The sequence below is a fragment of the Talpa occidentalis genome, unplaced genomic scaffold (assembly GCF_014898055.3).
Source record: "Talpa occidentalis isolate TD23 unplaced genomic scaffold, MPIMG_talOcc4v2.1 talOcc4.12, whole genome shotgun sequence".
Classification (NCBI taxonomy): Eukaryota; Metazoa; Chordata; class Mammalia; order Eulipotyphla; family Talpidae; genus Talpa; species Talpa occidentalis.
This window is the reverse complement of record NW_023601212.1, coordinates 59,889,012-59,908,737: the sequence shown is the minus strand read 5'-3', so window position 1 is coordinate 59,908,737 and position 19,726 is coordinate 59,889,012. Positions and strand designations below refer to the sequence as shown.

At 36.4% G+C, this 19,726-nt stretch overlaps 1 protein-coding gene and 1 pseudogene across 3 annotated transcripts in view; both read right to left on the bottom strand.

Moving 5' to 3' along the window:
• Positions 1-1,448: 1,448 nt before the first annotated feature.
• Positions 1,449-4,583, bottom strand: LOC119242265 (NAD-dependent protein deacylase sirtuin-5, mitochondrial-like; annotated as a pseudogene).
• Positions 4,584-6,208: 1,625 nt separating this feature from the next.
• The window catches only part of RC3H1 (ring finger and CCCH-type domains 1), a 72,795-nt gene continuing 59,277 nt past the window's right edge, over positions 6,209-19,726 (bottom strand). The window contains exons 15-20 of one of the 3 annotated variants that reach the window (XM_037506440.2): positions 19,128-19,341; positions 18,557-18,647; positions 18,300-18,432; positions 16,424-16,594; positions 14,742-14,851; positions 6,209-13,790 (exon numbers count right to left, since the gene is read on the bottom strand). In XM_037506440.2, the coding sequence (XP_037362337.1) occupies positions 13,640-13,790; positions 14,742-14,851; positions 16,424-16,594; positions 18,300-18,432; positions 18,557-18,647; positions 19,128-19,341 (870 nt within the window). In that variant the 3' untranslated portion in view covers positions 6,209-13,639. The remainder of the gene's footprint in view (positions 13,791-14,741; positions 14,852-16,423; positions 16,595-18,299; positions 18,433-18,556; positions 18,648-19,127; positions 19,342-19,726) is intronic. The other 2 variants (XM_037506439.2, XM_037506441.2) reach the window with 2 other exon arrangements.

Genomic DNA, 19,726 nt, shown 5'->3' with positions numbered 1-19,726 from the left:
TAGGATATCTCCCATCCATAGTTTTTCTACCACAAATGTGCCTATATTTCTCCACCATACTCCATTCTTTTTTTTTTTTTTTTAAAGATTTATTTATTTATTTATACAAGCACTGGGTATAGTCAGAAGTGCGGGAGGGTGAGAGAATTCACCAGAGCAGAGCTGGGAACAGAACAGGCAGACCAACGAAATACACTGCTGAGGGGGAGCAGTGGGCAGCAGGAGAGGTCTGCATGCCATGTGGGACCCTTGCTGGCAGCCGGAGATCGAACCAGCGCTGCAGAGGCTGCAAACAGCTTCGCAGCCCAGCGCTCAACCGCTGCGCCACAGGAGAGGCCCAGATTCCATTCTTTCTGATATGTCTTTCCCACACTGTGAACTATCACATTGTGCTTTTGATTTACATTTCCTTAATAGTAAAGTTATGATGAACTGTTTTTCATATTGTCTGTTGGCCATCTGTATATATACTTTGGAAAAGTGTCCATTCAGTCCTCTGACCATTTTCCCCTTTTTTGTTGTTGTTGTTGTTAAATCTTATGCTTTCTTTATAAACCTTGGATATTATTCCCTTACAAGATGTGCTGTGTGCAAATATCTTCTTGCATTCTACAGGCGAGCTTTCTAATCTGCTTTCTTCTTATGAAAAACTTTAATTTGATATAGTCCCAATTGCTTATTGTTGCTTTTATTTCTCTTGCCTTTGGAGTGGTGTTCTCAAGACATCTCTCTCACTCATGTCATGGAACATACCAGCTATATTTCCTTCCGTTTATTTTGCGGTTTCAGATTTAACGTCTGAATTCATTCTTTATCCATTTTGAATTTATTTTTTATAGAGTTAGTGATTTAGTTTCATTCTTTTACATGTGGTTGTCTAGTTTTCCTAACACAGTTTATTGAATAGGTTTTCTATTGTCCATTGTATGGCTCTATTGTCATAAATTAGGTGTGTGTGGATATGTATGTGGATTTATTTCTGAGCTGCCGTTTCTGTTCCATTGATCTGTGTTTTTATTTCAATACTATACTGTTTTAATTACTGTTGCTTTATATTGGGTCTTTGGGAAAGTTATAACACATTTTTGCATAGAAACAGAAAAAACACACCATGACTTTTCTGACAACCAAGTAAATTTTTACTCTAAAGAATGACTATTTTCGGGCCTCCCCTGGTGGCACAGGTGGTTGAGCACAGCGCTGTGAAGCTGTCTGCCGCCTCTGCAGCGCAGGTTCGATCCCAGCCGGCAGGCGAGGGTCCCACATGGCGCGGCAGACCTCTCCTGTCGTGCCCGCTGCTCCCCTGAGCAGTGTATTTCGTCTGTCTGCCTGTTCTGCTCCCCGCTCTGGCTCTGGTGAATCCTCTCACCCTCCCGCGCATCTGGCCTGTACCCAGGTTCTTGTATAAATAAATAAATGTTTAAAAAAAAAAAAAAGAATGACTATTTTCTACCTGAACTTGTGCAAAAATACAATTAGAATAATTACATTTTTAGACACCCTAGTTACCTTAGTAACTAGGTATGTATCATCAGAGGTATGTATCTTAAGTTCAAACCAAAGAGCATGCGTTAACATTATAGTTCTGACTTTTCCTTACAATCTTCTTTACTATGTTACTTCTAATCCTTTACAAACTATCAACAGATTAGAATTCCAGCCAGAGAATTGGAACTTTTTATTATCTTTCAATATTCAGTTCACCATCCACAAGATTGTTTTTCTTCTGTTTTTGAACTAGTACTTAGATCTACTATAATTTCTTCCTTTTCTGGGAAAACTAAGAAACTGGTTCAGTTTCATGAGACACAAGGGTTTCACAAAGTGTTGTACCACAAGGCCGAAGAATTGAAATCCGAATCTCTTCTGGCTGGGGTGATTTGGCCACTGACACTCCTCTGCCAGACACCTAGGGGGAAAACATGGCAGCAGGATAAGGCACAGAAGTCCCCACCACTAGCCACAGGTGACAAAGGGCCAGTTCCCTGTCAGCTGCCTCCAAAGAGAAGGATCCAGGTTTTCTCCAAACCACATTATGAGGTTGCTGCCTGCCCCTGCAGACGGCCTCTTCACAACTAAAAAGCTCTTACTGGAATTCTGGTAATTTGAGCTTCTGGACAAAATGGGCTCTTGAAATTCTCAGCCACAGTTACATCAAGTTTTAAATAAACTACCATGGATTCCCAGAAGGTTCTTGGTGTCAGCATTGTGGTGCAGCTTATCAATATTCTGGGTGATGATCAGGACTCATTGGCTCTGCTTGTGCAGCTGGGCCTTGCATTCTGCAATGGTGAGGTGCCTGGGATTGGGCTCCTTGCTCTGCATGACCTCCTGCCAGTAGTGGTAGAACTCCCACAGCTAAGATGGGCTCGGTGCAAACAACTGAGGAGTGTTTTCCTTGATATTATCTTATAAGGTTGTTCTTTTTAATTTTTTCCTTTTTGTTGGTCAGTTTGTGTTCTCTACTACCATGTGTTTAAGCTCATTGTCAGCTGCTGCTTCTTGTCTACTGTTGAGTCCCTTTATTGTATTATAAAATTCAGTTAGATTTCTTAAAGGTCATTATTTGAAGCTTTGTCATATTTTCCCTATCCTTGTTATTGTTTGCTCACCCTTCACTCCTTCATCAATTCTTTTTCTTTCTTACTTCAATAAGCATAGTTAGGACTGTTGCTTTAGTCTTCTTCAGGTTTTTATTTAGTTTTTCTGGATTTGTATTTTTCCTAGACTTGGTTTTTTGGTTTGCTTTTTTAAAAGATTGATTTATTTATGCATCTAAGAACTGGGGGTATAGGCCAGAGGTGTGGGGGAATGAGAGGATTCACCAGGGACAGAGCGGGGAACAGAACAGGCAGGCTGACCGAAATACACCGCTGAGGGGAGCAGAGGGCGAGACAGGAAAGGTCTCGCCATGTGGGTATTTTGATATTATGAATGTGGTATTATGAATGGGTATTTCCCATATTGTGAATGGGTATTTCCACAGCTAGCCAGCAGGGATCGAACCCACGCTGCAGAGGCTGCAGACAGTTTCACAGCGCTGCGCTCAACCACCTGAGCCACCAGGGGAGGCCCTCATTTTTAGTTTTTATAGGTTGAGCTAAACAGTATTTTTTCCTTAACGATGTGTTAAAGTTACATATGGGTTGCAGAATATAATCCTAGGTTGTTTGACCAGGGTGTCCTGGGGTGTATGTTGCTCTATAATAAACTAGTGTCTTTGCACCTGTTTAGATGACTAGAGCTCTAGTGCAGGTTGTAGAAGGCCAGGCAGTGGGGAACCAAGATGTTGCAGCTAGGGAGTACTAAGAGTTCAAGTCTCCTAAGGAACAAGCCTCCTGAGAGGCTAGTTCTGGCCTCCCAACTGTGCTCCAGCCCTGGTTGTAGATTCTGCAGCCAGCAATTTCCCCCAAGGTATGCGTGAGAACAGTGATCTGGGAACTGCAGTTTGGAACTGTTTCTCAGGGTCTGTTGGTGCTTCCATAAAAGACTGTTCCCCTTGCAGGCTTCCCTCTTGTGGGGGTTGTGGCACTAGGAAGGGATTGGGATCAGAGCAGAACCATGGCAGGTGTCTTTTCCTAATGGTTTTCACATTCTGACCCTTCACCCCTTCAGGAATAAAATGCTGTCAGGGCCTAGGTGCTTTAAACTCTGATTAGAGGGAGCAGGCACTGTTGGTGAATGCTATCCTAGCAATGGCCCCAGGGAGAGGTGGACAGGTGTTTCCTCCTAACATAGAAGACAGTTGTAGAAAGGAGCCACTCAGGTCCTCCTTTAGGGGTATAGGGGGGGCCTCTTCTTATATCCAGTTCTTGTAACCAGGCCTTTCCCACTGGTCCAAGTTACAGCTCCCTCCATCCCAACCTGACCGACCCCACCCTAGATGTGCTACTACAAAGGCTGACAGCCTCAGGAACCCCTAGTGGCAGGGGTACAGGTGACCCAGTTAGATGATGATAACAAGCTTAGGGACATGCAGAAAACTAGGAGTCTTGTAGATCACAACTTGGACATTTATGGACTTGGGAGGTTAAGAAAACAGTGATAAACTGAGATTACTGTTTTTCTTAAACCTGAGTATTTCCAAGGGATTTGATACTGCAAAGGTAATTTTCGCCCTCATTATTTCTTGTAATTCTACAACAGATTCATAATGAGGGCCTCTGCCCAGACCTATTCCACTTAAAACCACAATAATCACATCACTGCGTGGCTTAAAATCTTTACTGGGTTTTAATTATCAAAGTATAAAATTCAAAGGGTCAATTTAATTTTTCTATCTATTCCCAACTGATTTAAGTTCCAACACTACTGTGTGTGCCCTGATCTGGCATCTCCACTCCGTGAATCCTCCTATACCTTACAGGATTAACTTTTCAAAACAGAATCACCTTGCTTCTCTAGTCCCACTTTTTCCTTTAAGGAATCTCTAGGTAGGTAGTGCTAATTATGCCTGACATCTCATACTTTCACTAAAATTTGTCTGACAAGTAGAAACCCAATCTGTTTCTAAAATTGCCTATCACATAGAACCTTAATACTCTTACTTACACCCTAGTGTGGTCTTCAGATAGTACCGGCATCACCCAGGAGTATGTCAGGTCATCTCCAGAATGGTAAAAACTGTAAATTCAGTTCACCAAGAGTCCCAGGTGAACTATGTGTATTTTGTTTGAAAAGCACTCACAGAAAACTGTCCAATGAATGAATAAAGAGACGCAAATCTGACCCCTTTATTTCCCTGTTTACAGTCTTTCCATCAATTCCCTTTACTTTCAGAGGAAAATCCAAAAATTTCACTACAGGCGTCTGAGGTGTGGGGTTCTGCCTCATCTCAAGTCTTAGTCTTACAGGTCTTTTCTAGCCTCAATGACTTTTCAGTTCCCATAACAAAGGTTCTTCTTTCATTGAGTTCACATCCCGCTTTCTCTAGGTTTCCTGTCTCTAACACTCCCCACGCCTTTATTCATGTCTTACCTAAAATACAACTTTCTCAGGAAAATCTTTGCTGTACAGCCAGACAAGGTTAAGTCTTGTTTGTATACACCATGTTCCGTTTTAAGGACAACTGTGTCCGAAATAATCCTTTGGTGATTCTGTTCAGTGCTTTCTGGATGGTAACTATTTTAAAACTGTATATGTGTCAAGGTTCATAACTGAAGTCTAAACTCCTTGCAAGTATATTTTCTAACTGTCATCTACAGTGCTGTGCAGAGTACTCAATAAAAACCAATGGGTGCTCTGTGAATAGTTGAAAGTTCACTTTTGATGTCTTGATGTTCCAAGTAAGAGTGGCAGTCATTAACTGAGTCAGCATGCTGGAAAGCAGAGGGATTTAAACGGATCATAGCAAAATAGCTGGTTGCTGTAATTGAAGTACAAATGCACACAAAATAACAAATTGACAATCATTTGTAAATCTCCATCTAAGGGTTAAAAAAAATGCTCCATTGCTACTTAGCAGGACAGGTAAGTGGTCAAGATGGCATGTCTGGTTTTTGAATTACCACTCTGGGTTTTCATAACATTTGAGGGTAGTTGTAGTGGTTTCTGTCACCACACCCTCTGAACTTTTGTTGGTAAGAGGAATATAAATCTTCACTGGTAATGTGTACTGTATTTTTCTTTTTGAAATATTTAGTTATTTTAAAGAAATCTCCAATCATTGTCAGTTATACATTTTCTTATATAACCACGTTGTTACCATCACACCAAACACCAAAAAGCCGTTTCTTGATATTATCCAATAACCAATACTTAGATTTCCCTAATTATGTAGAAAATATCTTCATATATTCGGTTTTTGGAATTAGGATCCAACTAAAGTCTACATTTGATTTTTTTTATAATTTCTTACGTTTCTTTTAGTTGATAGTAGTTTCCTCCCCCCCCCACCTTTTTCTTCTTCATGCCATTGAGTTGTTAACTAAGGTAAGTTACAGTGGTCTCTAAGAAAAAACAAAACCTACATTTTCCTCTAACTGCAATGAGTGGCTAAAGGGTGGAGATTTCAGTAATTAAGAATGGAAAGAAAATACATTTTGTACCAGATAAGGGTCCAGAATAAAACCATGCCACTTAAGCATAAAGAAGTTCTGGTTTTAAGAGAACCAAAAAACCAGGATTTTGGATGCTAGCCAGGCAGTCTTATTGAACACTGACCCTGGCATCTCTTATTACCTTTACTCCTACCATACAATCACTCTAAAACAAATGAACTTATTGGACTGTAGTGTATTTAAGCTTGGGCAAAATTCCTTGCTTGTGCACATTATCTACTTTTCTATTTTTTACTTAAAAGATGACAAACACTCCATTTAAAAGGTATAAGAGAATTAACCCCAAGATTAGGATAAGATAGCACAGATTCATTTACAAAAAAAGACTACACGCTTCTCCTCATTAATTTATCATTTAATATAAATGCTGACAGAAAGCAGATAAAGACCTTGTAGAGACTTTCATATATTTACAAACCAAAAGGTGAATCACACCTCCTCCTACTTGCTCAAATAATCCTTTTATCTGCAACTCATGGGAGCTTTAAACACTAGTTAGGAGCAACATGAGGCTGAGTCAGTTTCCACGGTAATAAAGGAAATAGCTTTTTAAGAAAACGTGGCATCTTTGATATAAACAACATGCACACAAATAATACAAAGTTGAAAAAGATGGCCCTAAATCTTCTCAAAAACCTGAAACAAGAGAAATATGTACTTATTCAATAGATTGAGTTCTGCTGCCCTAAACATTTTCCTACTACTATTGCTTTTTCCCCACTCAATTGCTTTAAAGGCTGTTTAAAAATTAGAAGTATAAATAGATTTAAAAAGAGAAGAAAACGGTCCATTTCAAAAAGAGCTCTTTTTTCTATTCCAGAAGAACCTTGTGGAGATAAAGTCTTCAAATAAGATTTCACAGTTTGCCAGATACTAGGGAATTATTCACAGCTTGTGAAATTCCAACCCATTACTTATCAGTCTTCACTTTTATTTTAAAGTTGGAAATACTAAGAAAAAGTAAAGTTTCACAAACTTCAGCAATTAAAACAAACTATCACTCTAAGGCTCAATATTTTTATTTCTGAATAGGTAGGTAGAAGCAGACAATAAAAATCAGGGAGCTGAGACAAGGAAAAAAATAGGAATGCAAGAAAACTTTAAAAAATGGTATTTTGTCTAGCACTGACTTATAAGAATAGGAGATAAAAATTCTCACTATCCAAACCTGCAAATGATTTCATGAAGTCATTTATAACCTGACTCAAATCTCATGGGCTCCTTTATTAACCTAGATTATCTTTGTCTTGTTAAATATACCTCTGCAGGGCACAATCACATACAATCAATACGATTGGTAAATTACACAAGCTCTATCCCAAGCAAATATGCATTAATGTTAAAAAGTTATTTTTTAAAAACAAAACAAAACAAAACAAAATCCACCCAAAAAGGTGATAATGACTGCAGAAATGTCTCGGGGAGACTGTTATGAGCCTAAAGACCAAATTGACCATAGTCAGGGGAAAGGGGTAGCAGGGGTAACAAGGGGAAGGAAGAGACCACACACACAAAGAGGAATCTCACAACTGGAAAATGTTTAAGTGAGTAAAAGGTTTTGTTCGTTATCTTTAAGTTTTTTCAATGCTCTTAGTCCAAAAAGTCATAGGTTAATCATAAAGTAAGGTACTGAGGGTTATAGATCAATGCATAAAATGAAGCAAGTATTTTTTTCCATGTTATTCTTATTAATAGAAGGTGGGAAAAAGAGGAGAGGATGAAAGGGGGAATGATAATGAAAACTTAGGCAATAAAATGAGAAAAAAAGTAGCTCTCAGGACAGTGTCTTAGTTGAATAGAAGATGTAAAAACAATAAGCAAAATCTTAAAATGCCTTTAAATGAGAATTATTTTATGTGGTCATTCAGCTACTGTGAGAATGGCAGCCAATCAAGTGAAGGCAGATTACATAAATTAATGATTTTTAAAAATCAGACCAAAAAAAAAAAAATCCATCCTATAGCTTGTTTCCATCCTTTTCTTGACCCTTTCATTTACCAGCTGGGATAGGGGTGAGGGGCCACCTGACAGTTTCCAGTTATAAGATGACTCTAAGTGTACAACCTAGAAGGGATGCCAAAGACTTGTGAGCTCTGTCTACTTAGCATTTAAAAATAAAACAAAATAACCATAAACAGTGAGACCTTAATACAGGAAAACAAGTCACCTTATCTAGTATATAATATACATTAGAATAACAACTCCACAGGATTTTATTTTTCTAAATACACATTTTGGATACAATATTGTCTTGAGGTTTATTTTCGGTTTTCTCTCTTAGGTAACTGTGCCATATTTTCTTGTGAAAATAAAGGTTACTATTCTAGGGATTTTTGCTCAGTAATACAGTTTAGGAAAATTCAGTGTTTGGCTGAAAAATCAAGAGTTTCTGAAAACAAGGATTCCAGTGTGAGGTAAGTCCCTTTATCACAACAGGATTATTAAGGGCTCTGTACCCACTTTGTTCAGTGCAGTATTGAAAATCCACCTATTGGGAACACATTTATTATTAAAAAGCATTACTTCTTCCTGATGGTAGCAGCTTCCTATTCTTTATTAACACTATCGCTAGTATTATATATCAGTTAGAATCTATTATATGTGAAAATATCTTTAGCAGTCAAATAAAATCTTAAAAACCAAATCTTATTTACTACGATCAATAGTAACTTTGACAAAAAGGTTTTTCCCCCCCCAAGTGGCTCAGAAAAACTGAATTAAGAATTTAAAAAAAAAATATATATATATTTTAACTGCAATCCACCTAAACATTCCAATAAGTTATGTCAGCAGGAAAATTTCTTAAAGCTGAATTGAAGCAACAAATAAATATAAAAGCCAAAGCTGTCCAAGGTAGAAAGGTATGAATGTGGACCAGCAGAATGGGCACTCAGGTAAAGTGACAGTAGATTGCTTTCTTCTTTAATCCCTAATGTTGAAAGTGAAATCTGCTTCAGTTTAGTAGCTCTAATTTTTATCTGAAAGGATGGGCACATTTTTCAGGGAAGAGAATCTCTTGCAACACTATAACCATCCAAAAATATAAATACAGTTGGATTCTTTAAAGGGAAAAATCTAAACACTGCAGTTAATTCCCAGGCAGATTATTAATTTCTCCTAAAAAGTAATTGAGCTTTTCTTTTAAATATCATTCCAGGTACTTTGTTTACAGACAGATTTAATATTTGAAACCTTTAGTTAATTCTTTAAGATGAACAAAAAGAAAGTAGAAAACAGATGTTAAGACTTCCATTCATCAACATTTTATATGTAAGTAATAGGAACCCAATTCTCTTCAGGGAAAATAGTCTATTTTTCCCCCCAAATTTGTTATAATCTAACATGTACTCACAAAACTCTAATTGTTTCTCACCAGTCACATGCTCATGAATTCTACTAAAGTCCTATGGCTTGACAATAGGTAGACTGTCCTTTAGGCACAAGTTAAAAAACAAATATACACGGTATCTCCAGAAAAAAGGGGAGGAAGAACTTTTCATAGAATTATAAAAAATGACATTCACTGCTTTAGAGAAAATGAATTTTCATTACTTTTACATTTTATAAGGCCAGCTAACTGTTACAGTTAACTTTAGATAAATCTACCTACATAGTACATCAACTCACAAATACAAAAAGGTTTCTCAATCGAAGTGGACACTACTTCCCCCCCAAACCAAAACAGAGTAAAGCACAAGTCTTTGGCTCTCCTTTAAAGAAAACAGCAGGTTACCATTCTTAACCAGACCTTTGTTTGCCTACCAGTAGGGCAAATACCACATTTGTGCATCACTGAGTAATAACACCATTAGAAAAGGCAACTTCATAGAAGTTATTGGCTAAGCGAATTCATTTGAATGCTCTGTTTTGAGGCAGCAAACTGTCACTGTTGCAGATTGGGGAGGGCAATGGGTGAGTCAAAAGGGGAATTTGCAAGATAGAAAAGGACCAGGAAACAAAACTTTGCGCTCCAACTCTAAAGACCTATGGACATTCTGATGGGGTTACCTATGTAGGGTGGTAAATGAGAATCATACCAATTTCATGTCCTTTAAGCAAAAGAATAAATATATAGGGAAGACTAGGAGAGGGGAAGGGAAATAAGATGGGAGAAAGGAATCAGCCACATTAATGCTATACCAAATACACTTTTATAGACGCTGAGTAGCTGACTATTTGAAGCTGGCATTATAATGTCCATCATTTGAATACTACTACTAGAAACTTAGGCTATAATTAACTTCTTTTAACTAAAAAAGTAACAAGGAATGCATCTTTGGTCACTTTAGCTTCTGTAAATTACCCAAGATAGGGTAGCTATTGTACTTATTTTGTGACAGTATCTATAAGTAAGGCAAAAGAACTACATAAATCAAAAAGTTGAATCTAGAGTCTTATTCTCAGTTCTCCTTTTCCAGAGATCTTGAAAAAAGAGTAAGTCAAAGTGTTTATATATTCCTGGCTATAACAAAATCCTGGTGATGTTATGTAAACAAGAGTGAATATAATGTTTATTACTCCTACCCTAAACCTTTTCAGAACTGTCATGTTCATCTGAGATGTCCAAGTCTTGCTTTTGAATTCAGTGAAAAACAAAGTTATCTTCAGAAGAAATACTTTAATAAGTAGAAAGCAAAAAAATTAAAAAAAAAAATCGTATTTCCTATCTGATTAGTTTCATCTCTTATCTCTTAAAGGGATACAATTTAAAAGCCAGAAAAATCAATGTTTTTCACAAATTTTGAAGAATTAAAGAGTCAAGAAGTTTTGCCCAAACATGTTATTTACCCTTATAGGCCCATCACATTACAAATCATATCACAGAAAAAAAAAAAAAAAACCACACTCCCCTCCCCCCACCTCTGGAGGTTTTATTGAATTCCTAAAACTGCTGGTGAGCACTAGGGGAAGTTGTAAGGATTTCCATGAGGTAAGGCAAAATGACCAATTTAAGATAGGTAGTTATAGGCACAATGGAAGAGTATACCATTCTTCTGCTTTTCTACCCATCCAGATCTCTTTTAAGAGAAGTACAGCTAGAATTAAGGCTACAATTTAAGAGTTTTATCCCCCTTAATTGAAAATACCTTAAATGGTGAAAGAAACGATTTTGATCAACTCACAATGGCTTTTCTGGTTTAACTCAGAATAGGGATACTGTATAAATTAATCCCTGTTCCTGTCTAGCTCACAAAATTAAAATGGTGAAGGCAAGAATGAGACTATTTCAAAGAAAAGAATAACAGAAGTTCAGGTATTGGGGGTTTCAATATACTCAAATGAAATTTTACTTTTATTCTGAACTTCAACAAAATCAATACCCATAAATTCCCTTGAATTCCAAACTGAAGTAACTGCTTCTAAAATTGAAGAATTATCTTACTTGTCCAAAGGAGAAATAAGGTCTGCCTAAATCTGCCTATAAAAGGGGCAGGAGTGTTGCCTTTAATGGTTTATGGAAAAATAAAACATCTTGGGACTCTCAGACATATGAAAGTTTCTCTCCTTCTCCCACAAAATAATAAACACTTAAATAATAAATGTAAAAGGGTTTTAAGCAAAAAAGAAAAAGGCAAAAAAGCAAGTGTATTTTTTCAAAAAAAATGTGAAAAGAAAAAATTATCAACTGAAAAAAATGCCTCATCTTCATTCAGTGCTTCTACCTCCCAATCAGTCATTTTATGGCAACAGCTGCACTCATGCGAAAAAATCCTTAAAACATACCCAATATATATACAGATATAGCTATGTATATCTGTATATATATAATATATATAAATTTTTATTTAAATAAAAAAGAAAGCTCGAATCCCAAGCCAATATGTGTATATCAAATCCTTGACCAGCCAGGTCTGTAGGGCATAATCAAATTCAATGTGAAATAGTATATAAACACGGTGCCTTGACTGGGCAAATTAAATAATCGCTACTCAAAAGAGTGTTCTGTTTGGACTCTCCTACTGGTAGGCAATGGCAGGACTGTATTACCCCCCCTCCCCCCATTTGTTTCAGTTAACAGTATGATGGACACTGAGCTTAGAATGAGGTTGTTATGACCTCAGCAGGAGTTAAGGGTTAAGAAAATAAGAAACAAGAAAACATAAATTCTTGCTTTTACCCAACCAAAGCAATGCAGTAACTTATTACATAACCAGTGCTTTCTGAATTAGTAGTATACTCCAGAAAGGGAAAATTTCTTAAAAATCAGGCAACAGAGGGATGGGAGGGTGACTACACCAAATAATCCCCACTAAACATTTTTAATAGGGTCTTAGTTCAGAATAGACACGTGGCATCAGAATATGTGCAGCAGAACTAAATAATAAAAATTCATCCTTATCTTTTTGACATTTTCATAATGTTTTCAGTATTGTAAAGCTCAGTCTATCAAAAGTGACTTCTAGGTACTTGCTATATATGTGCTAGTGATTTTGAATGGCAGTTAACTGATTAATTTGTAAACTGCCCTTAAAGATCCAGACAGTTCATAGTTACCATATCTCTGTCAAAGTTAGGGGCTCCAGCTTATAAATTTTATGTTTGAGTTCTGAGAGAAAAAACTTATCCACTGAAATAATACGGCTCTTTCTTCATTTTAAGTTCAAGTAAACTGTTGCAGCTTTAAAACATGGTTGATTATCCTAATTTTTAAAGGTTTATGATTTCAACAAAAGTTTTTAGTTTCAAAAAGCATAGCTCCAAATTTCCAACTATCAGTTCAATATAGATAATACATCAACCATGTATTTTCAGTGCTTATATATCACAGTTCATTCTTAAAAGTCCATTTAAATACAATTAAACAATCCAAACATCGATCCAGCTTTCTGATTACATTGAAAAAGAAAAAGGATCCATAATATGGAAATAAGAACTTCAAAAATTGGTAATTGCCTCTCTGAGAAATTGAAAATAAAAACAAAATTTTTATTAGTGTCATAAGAAAAACATGCCTACACATGAAACTAGTGATCCAGAAAGGTGGAAAAAAATTTATGGCTTCCACAGTCTCAGAAAGATTGGTTTGCTGCACATTTTCTAATAACTAGTCTATTACTGTATCTGTTTCTCAAGCACCATAGAATTTCCAGAAAGACTGGTGCTTTTTGTCTATTTTAATTTAAAGGGTTGTGAGAGTTGGAAAGGTTTAGGGTAAGGAATTATACACTGGGTATGTAATAATACCAAAATACAAGAAAAACCTACTTCATTAAGATCATACAATTAATCAAACAGAGTGTATATATAATATCTTTTTTTTTTTTAAAGCCCTGGATCCAAGGCGTCCAAAGTTATTAAAATAAAGTTCATTCACAGAACAAAAACAAATTTAATCTGAATTGCTTGCAGATACTGCTAATTTTCTTTTTCTTTCCTTTTTTAAATTAAAAAATGCATTAATATGAACTATGTGCAGGGTTTGTTTTTAGTAGTGGTGTTTGTGCACATTGCCTCCGGGTGCTTTTCCTGGATTTCTCTGATCATTCTCAGAGAAAAACGTTCAGAAGTTATCCGTTCTCCTACCCCTATGCCCCACAAATTGATTACGGGCAAAAGGTAAACGTAGAATTCTTCCTACTTTAGGGGGCAGAACTGGGTGTAACTCCTGATCTCTGAGAGTCATTGTTGTCCCCTCCTCCCTCAGGGTCCTCTGACAGGTTCAGAGAACTGGTCTTGTTTGATAAGAGGCTGATATTCTCTTGTGTCAAAGCTGATCCATTCGGCATATCACTGTTAACATAAAAAAAAAAAGTTAGATTTTTTCAAAAGGAGAGAGATGAAAAATGATTATTCAGTAGAAAAAATGGGCATGGCCTGTCTTTTAGCAGTGTGGAAAAATATGTGAATGGCTTTCAAACTTTAATTTAGAACCCTACCCCCATGTGCTAGCACAGAGGCTGGCAAATTAAGGCTGGTGAACTTCCTATTTTTTGCAAATAGTTTTACTGAAACACAGCCATCCTCATTATTTACATATTGCTTATGGCAACTTTCACACTACAATAACAGAATTGAGATTTTCAACAGAGACTGTAAGACCCATAATTTAAAATACAACTGGCTTTTAAGAAAAAGTATTGACTCCTGCTTGAGCAGTTTTACTAGTATAAAAAGCAATTTTGAATCCTGGACAGTACATGGATTAACAATCAAAAGTTATGTCTGAAGCAACAGGGTATTAGAAATGATTATTTATAACCAGGATGACAACTCGCAGCTATGCATCAGTCTCAAAATACCCCAAGAAAATAAAGAAGTACAAACAAAGGACTAACTGCAATATTGTTTATGGTAAGGTTATTTATAGCAGCTGATCTGTTTCCTTCTCACACACATAAAATATTAGTTAATATGGTACAAACTAATTGAAAACCAGGGGACAGAGTAGTGGGTAGATCTGAAAGAGGCTAAATGCCCACTTTTAAATAAATGGAAAGGTATGCATTCAAAGGTTAACATTTGTTTTAAGTAAGTTTAAAAACCAGGGAAGCAAATGGAACCACAAAACTTCATTGTTAACAGATTCAACCTTGAATCTATTCTAAAATAAGGTTTATAACTCCTTAATTTATACAGAAATATTCACATCTCAATGCATTCAGAATGACATTTTTAAATGCAAATCATATATATATTTTTGTCATGACTAGAATATATAAGACTATGAAAGACATTATTTACCTGAATGTAAGGTCCTCAGGTGGAACCTTATTTTGTGGTTCTGGTTGTCCATTTTCTGCTTGCTTACTTGTATTCAATTTGCTTTTCATATCCAGAGAACACTGGTTCTCCTTTGAAACAAAAGGAATTAATGCAATTATCTTCTACTTAATGGTGCTGGTGGAAGAGAGATCAAAGGTAGATAATACAAAATAATGACTAGAGCCTCCCTGGTGGCACAAGGGACTAAGTCTCAGCACAATGAGCTATTGGCAGCCACAGCAGCACAAGTTCAATCCCCGGCCAGGGAGCTAACCCACATGGCGCAGCAGACCTCTCCTGTCTTGCCTGCTGCTCCCCTTAGCAGTGAATTTCATTCAGTCCACCTGCTCTGCTCCCCACTCTGTCTCTGGTGAATCCTCTCATTCCCCCTCCCCAATATATCCGGTCTATACCCCAGTTCTTGGATGCATAAATAAAACCAATCTTTTTTTTTAAAAAAAGGATAATCTGTAAATCATGGATAATCTAGAAATGATAAAAATTTCACAGAAAACACAGAACATGGAAAACATGGAAAAATTTCACAGAAAAAACCCTGATGATTTAGAAAAGTTAAAATATAATTATTTAGGGCCTCCCCGGTTGCGCAGCAGTCGAGCGCTGGGTTGCGAAGCTGCCCGCAGCCTCTGCAGCGCCGGTTCGATCCCCGGCTGCTCCCCGGACACCGGAGGAGGGTCCCACATGGCGCGCAGACCTCTCCTGCTGCCCGCTACTCCCCTCAGCAGTGTACTTCGGTCCTACTGCCTGCTCTGCTCCCTGCTCTGACTCTGGTGAATTCTCTCACCCTCCCGTGCTTCTGACTGTACCCAGTGCTTGTATAAATCAATCAATTAATAAATAAAATAAACCTTAAAAAAATTCAAAAAAAATAATTATTTATAAACATTTATAAATATTTATAACAATATAAGTATGTTTGATATAAATTTAATTACTAAAATATAATAATTATTAATTACATAATAACTATACTTATTGAAAGCAGGAAAACTAAATATCCTATCTATTTGGTAGAAAGAACGTGAAACTGACGGAAAAGTCAACCACCATGCATCTGAGGGTGGGATGAGGGAATGACTCAACCCTCTAAGATTCAAATGTATTGACATGAATGTTCATCCATTATGAAGCAAACCCTAAGCTTATCTATCAATACAATTCCAAAGGAAACAACGGATGGTTTGCTTCTCATTCAAAACAAAAAATAAGTCATCAGCTTAAGGGCTATGAAAACGATAATGTTATTTGGTAACATCTTTACAGAACATGATGGTATTTATCACAAAATCATCTTTTCTGCATTTCCAGTATGTTTAATATAAATTTAATGACTTCTGACTATCTGTTTTCCCTATAAGATTTTTGTAATTGTGCAATGCAGAATTCTAAGACATACACTCAAGCCAAAATGGAATGGAGTAATTACAATAAAATAATAAAACAAAGTGGGTGGAATGGGTCAATTCTTTGAGCACTGGTCTTATATAAAATAATAAAACAAGATGATAGCTTATCTTCATGAAAATGAGAATCACTCAACTCACTGGAGAGCCTTATGTGATTCTAGAATTCTAGAATGATGCGTTTCATGACATATCTACACAGAAGTTTTCCTTTTCTTTTCCCACCATAACACTCACCATACTCAGTTCACGGGTTCTCTTCCCGATTTCCCTTTCCACCTGATGTAGTTCCAAGCTCAACTGCTCACTTGAGATCATTCCAGGCCATTTTGGAGGTGGTGGTGGGGGCTGTGGCTGGCTTGCCAAGGTGTTTGCCTCCCTCTGCAACACCAGTCTATTACTAACAGCCTAGTGCATAAAGCCAAGCACATATACAACTCAACACAGTTCACACCATGCAGAGGTAGACCTGTTCCAATTCCAGACCACAGTCTTAATAAGCTTATCACTCAGGTATTTGTAAAAACAAAACAAAACAAAACAAAAAAGCAATTATAAAGCACTAAGTATCACTTGAATAATAAAAGAAAAATATACAAGATTTAAACTTATTGAATAGTAATTTACTCTTAGATATAGCACACTCTTATTTTTTTCTTATTTAAAAGAGAAGTCAATTATAAATGTGGATCTTTCCCCATGTTGCTTTATTGTACTCTGAAGTAAAATCTGTAATTTATTTCAATGAAACCTCTGTAATGGCAAGGACTTAAACCACAATGAGTTAAATCTATAGCAAGCTTCCAAATAAATGATGCTGATACTCTTCTAGGATAGAAAACATGTCTAGAAATTTCAACCAAGATGAAAATTCATGAATTAGCAATTAAGGTACAATGCTTTATGGAGTTAAAGTCCAGAATTTTCAAAAGTTAATGAACTAAAGATGGACATACAAGAGGAATCATCAAGAAGTTTTGGACCAGTGCAAATAAAGGAAACAAAATATGAGTGACTGTATTACATGGATTTAAAATTTTTTAAACCTTACTGATTAGGCCAGACGTATTACAGAAAACAATGTCATACTGATTGGTCTTCCTAATAAAAATATAAGTACAAGTAAGATCTTTTTCCTCCAAAGTAATGCCTTCCTAATCATCTTGGTAAAAGCTAACATTCTAACAGTATCTTTCTCTCCAAAAGGGAGCAGCTGCAATAGCTGCAGTTTTCCATATTCAAAGAATAGGTTCCATGTAAAGGATAATATGAACATATCTAGCTTTCCTTATGTGGCAGCAGTACCAGTCTAAGCTACCTGTCAGTTACATTGGTTCAAATAAGGGGGATGGAGGGGAGAGCGTAGGTATGTCAAATAATATATACGATAGTAATTTATAAAATGAAAGAACTATATTAATGAAAGGAATTAGTATACATAAGCTTTTTTTCCAAAGTTTTAAGCGTCTACTTTTTAAAAATTTATAAAATGCTGAGGATTAAAGCAAATAAGAGAAGTATTTTTAAATTATAAAAAAGAAATAAGCAAAATTTCTATAAAATCTTAAACTCCAAGCATTTGTTCATTAAAAACTGTACCCCTAAAACTTAAATGCACCATTAGAAAATATTACCTCCAGCAGGGGAATTTTAATCAGTTTTCTATTCTCAAAACTGAATTTTAGTACTTAAAGTTTCATTCTTTCTTGAAGAATGGACACCTATACTAATTCCTAAGAAAGACCATTGTGTTCATAGTTCCTAAGTTTCTCTCTTTAAAATCTCTTTGAGAGCCTCCCCAGTGGCACAGTGGGGTGAGCGCTGCTCTATGAAATTGTCCGCAGCCTCTGCAGCACGGGTTCAATTCCTGGCCGGTCAGGGAGATTCCCACATGGCATGGCAGACCTCTCCTGTCTCGCCCGCTGCTCCCCTCAGCAGTGCTTTCAGTCCGTCTGCCTGTTCTGCTCCCCACTCTGTCTCTGGTGAATCCTCTGACCCTCCCATGCCTCTGACCTGTACCCCAGTTCTTGTATAAAAATAAATATTTTTAAAAAATAGTAAAATTTGAGAACCCTCACAAAATAGGAATGAAAAAATTGCTATAAGCTGATACCTCTAGCCCACGTAACTGGGTCTGTTGGCTAATTTGATGATTTAGTTGCTGCAATTCTAGTCGTAGCTGTTCCCTCTCAGCAGATGGGAGGGGTTTTCCATGACTGGCCACTTCTGATATGGATATTCTCTCCCTTGGGTGGGGAAGAAAACATGGAATAAATTTAAATTTTTATATTTTAAAATATTTACCAGAAAAAAACAAGAAAAACTAAATAATTTTTAAAGGTTTGTTTAAGTAAAAAGAATGACTCATACCTCTCACTGAAGTGTCCCTGAGAAGGTATGTTTTGATGAGGTGAATATGGAGAGCCTCCCCAGCCACCATGGGTTCCATATGGACTATAATCTGTAAGACAGTAATTTACCATGGCATGATATAATTCACAGATTTACAGAAGATGTAATTCTTCTTTTAAGGCACCTGTAATCTAAGAGGCATAGGCACACTGTGTACACAGTTATCTAAAAAGATGTCAACCAAAATGGTAAGAGGGTGTTGATGTTTTTATTCCCCCACTGAAACATCAGTCTTATTTTGTCTGAAAATTTTAAAAATAAAAATATACTATTTTAATAAAATAAACCTATTTATAAAAAAGAGAAACAAAAGCTGTTTCACATACAGACATTTGAATTTTAGCTTCTATCCATCCCTACAATTTCCTGGGTTATAATTACCTTTTTACAACAATAATTCCCTAGAGAAGTTTAAAGATTATAAACTCTGGAAGATTACAGAAAGCAATAACAACAAACTGTGTGAAGGGGTGGTTCTGAGAGTCATGGATATGAGGCCTCTAGAAGTATCTACCTCTGAGATACTTACCTGAAATGTTAATAGATTTTGTGGGCGCTCCCTGAGGTGCTATGGCTTGCACTGGGCCAGCACCCTGATAGATTGTTTTGGAAGTTCGAGAGATGGCACCAAACCGAGATACTGTTGGTCGATCTCCAAATGGGATGAGGTCATCATCACTGGTTTCTGCTGCTCTTCTCTGAAGATCCAGTCGTTGGTCTCTCATTCCCTTACTTTCCACATTCTGATAAAAAGTAAAATTAGAAATCCACTCCAAACTTAGATCTCTAACATAATTTTCTCTAGTTCTGTAATAAGGCTAAGAAAGAGTATCATATTCTTATTGGTAAAACTAAAATTCTTAATTTGCCTTTAGGTGTCATATAAAACATTACTTTTAATCTTCCGATCACCCTTCATTATAAGAAATATATTTTGCATAATAACCCAGTATATACCTATAAAAATTCATGACAAATATTTACCCCCCCACTATGTGAAATACATTCTTAAATTTAAATTCTATGTTATTCTAATTCATTTCTTTGAAAATAGGCTTGTCATGAGTCGCACAATTTCAAAACTCACTAGTTAGAAAACTGTTTAAAAATGTAAAGATCAACAGATTG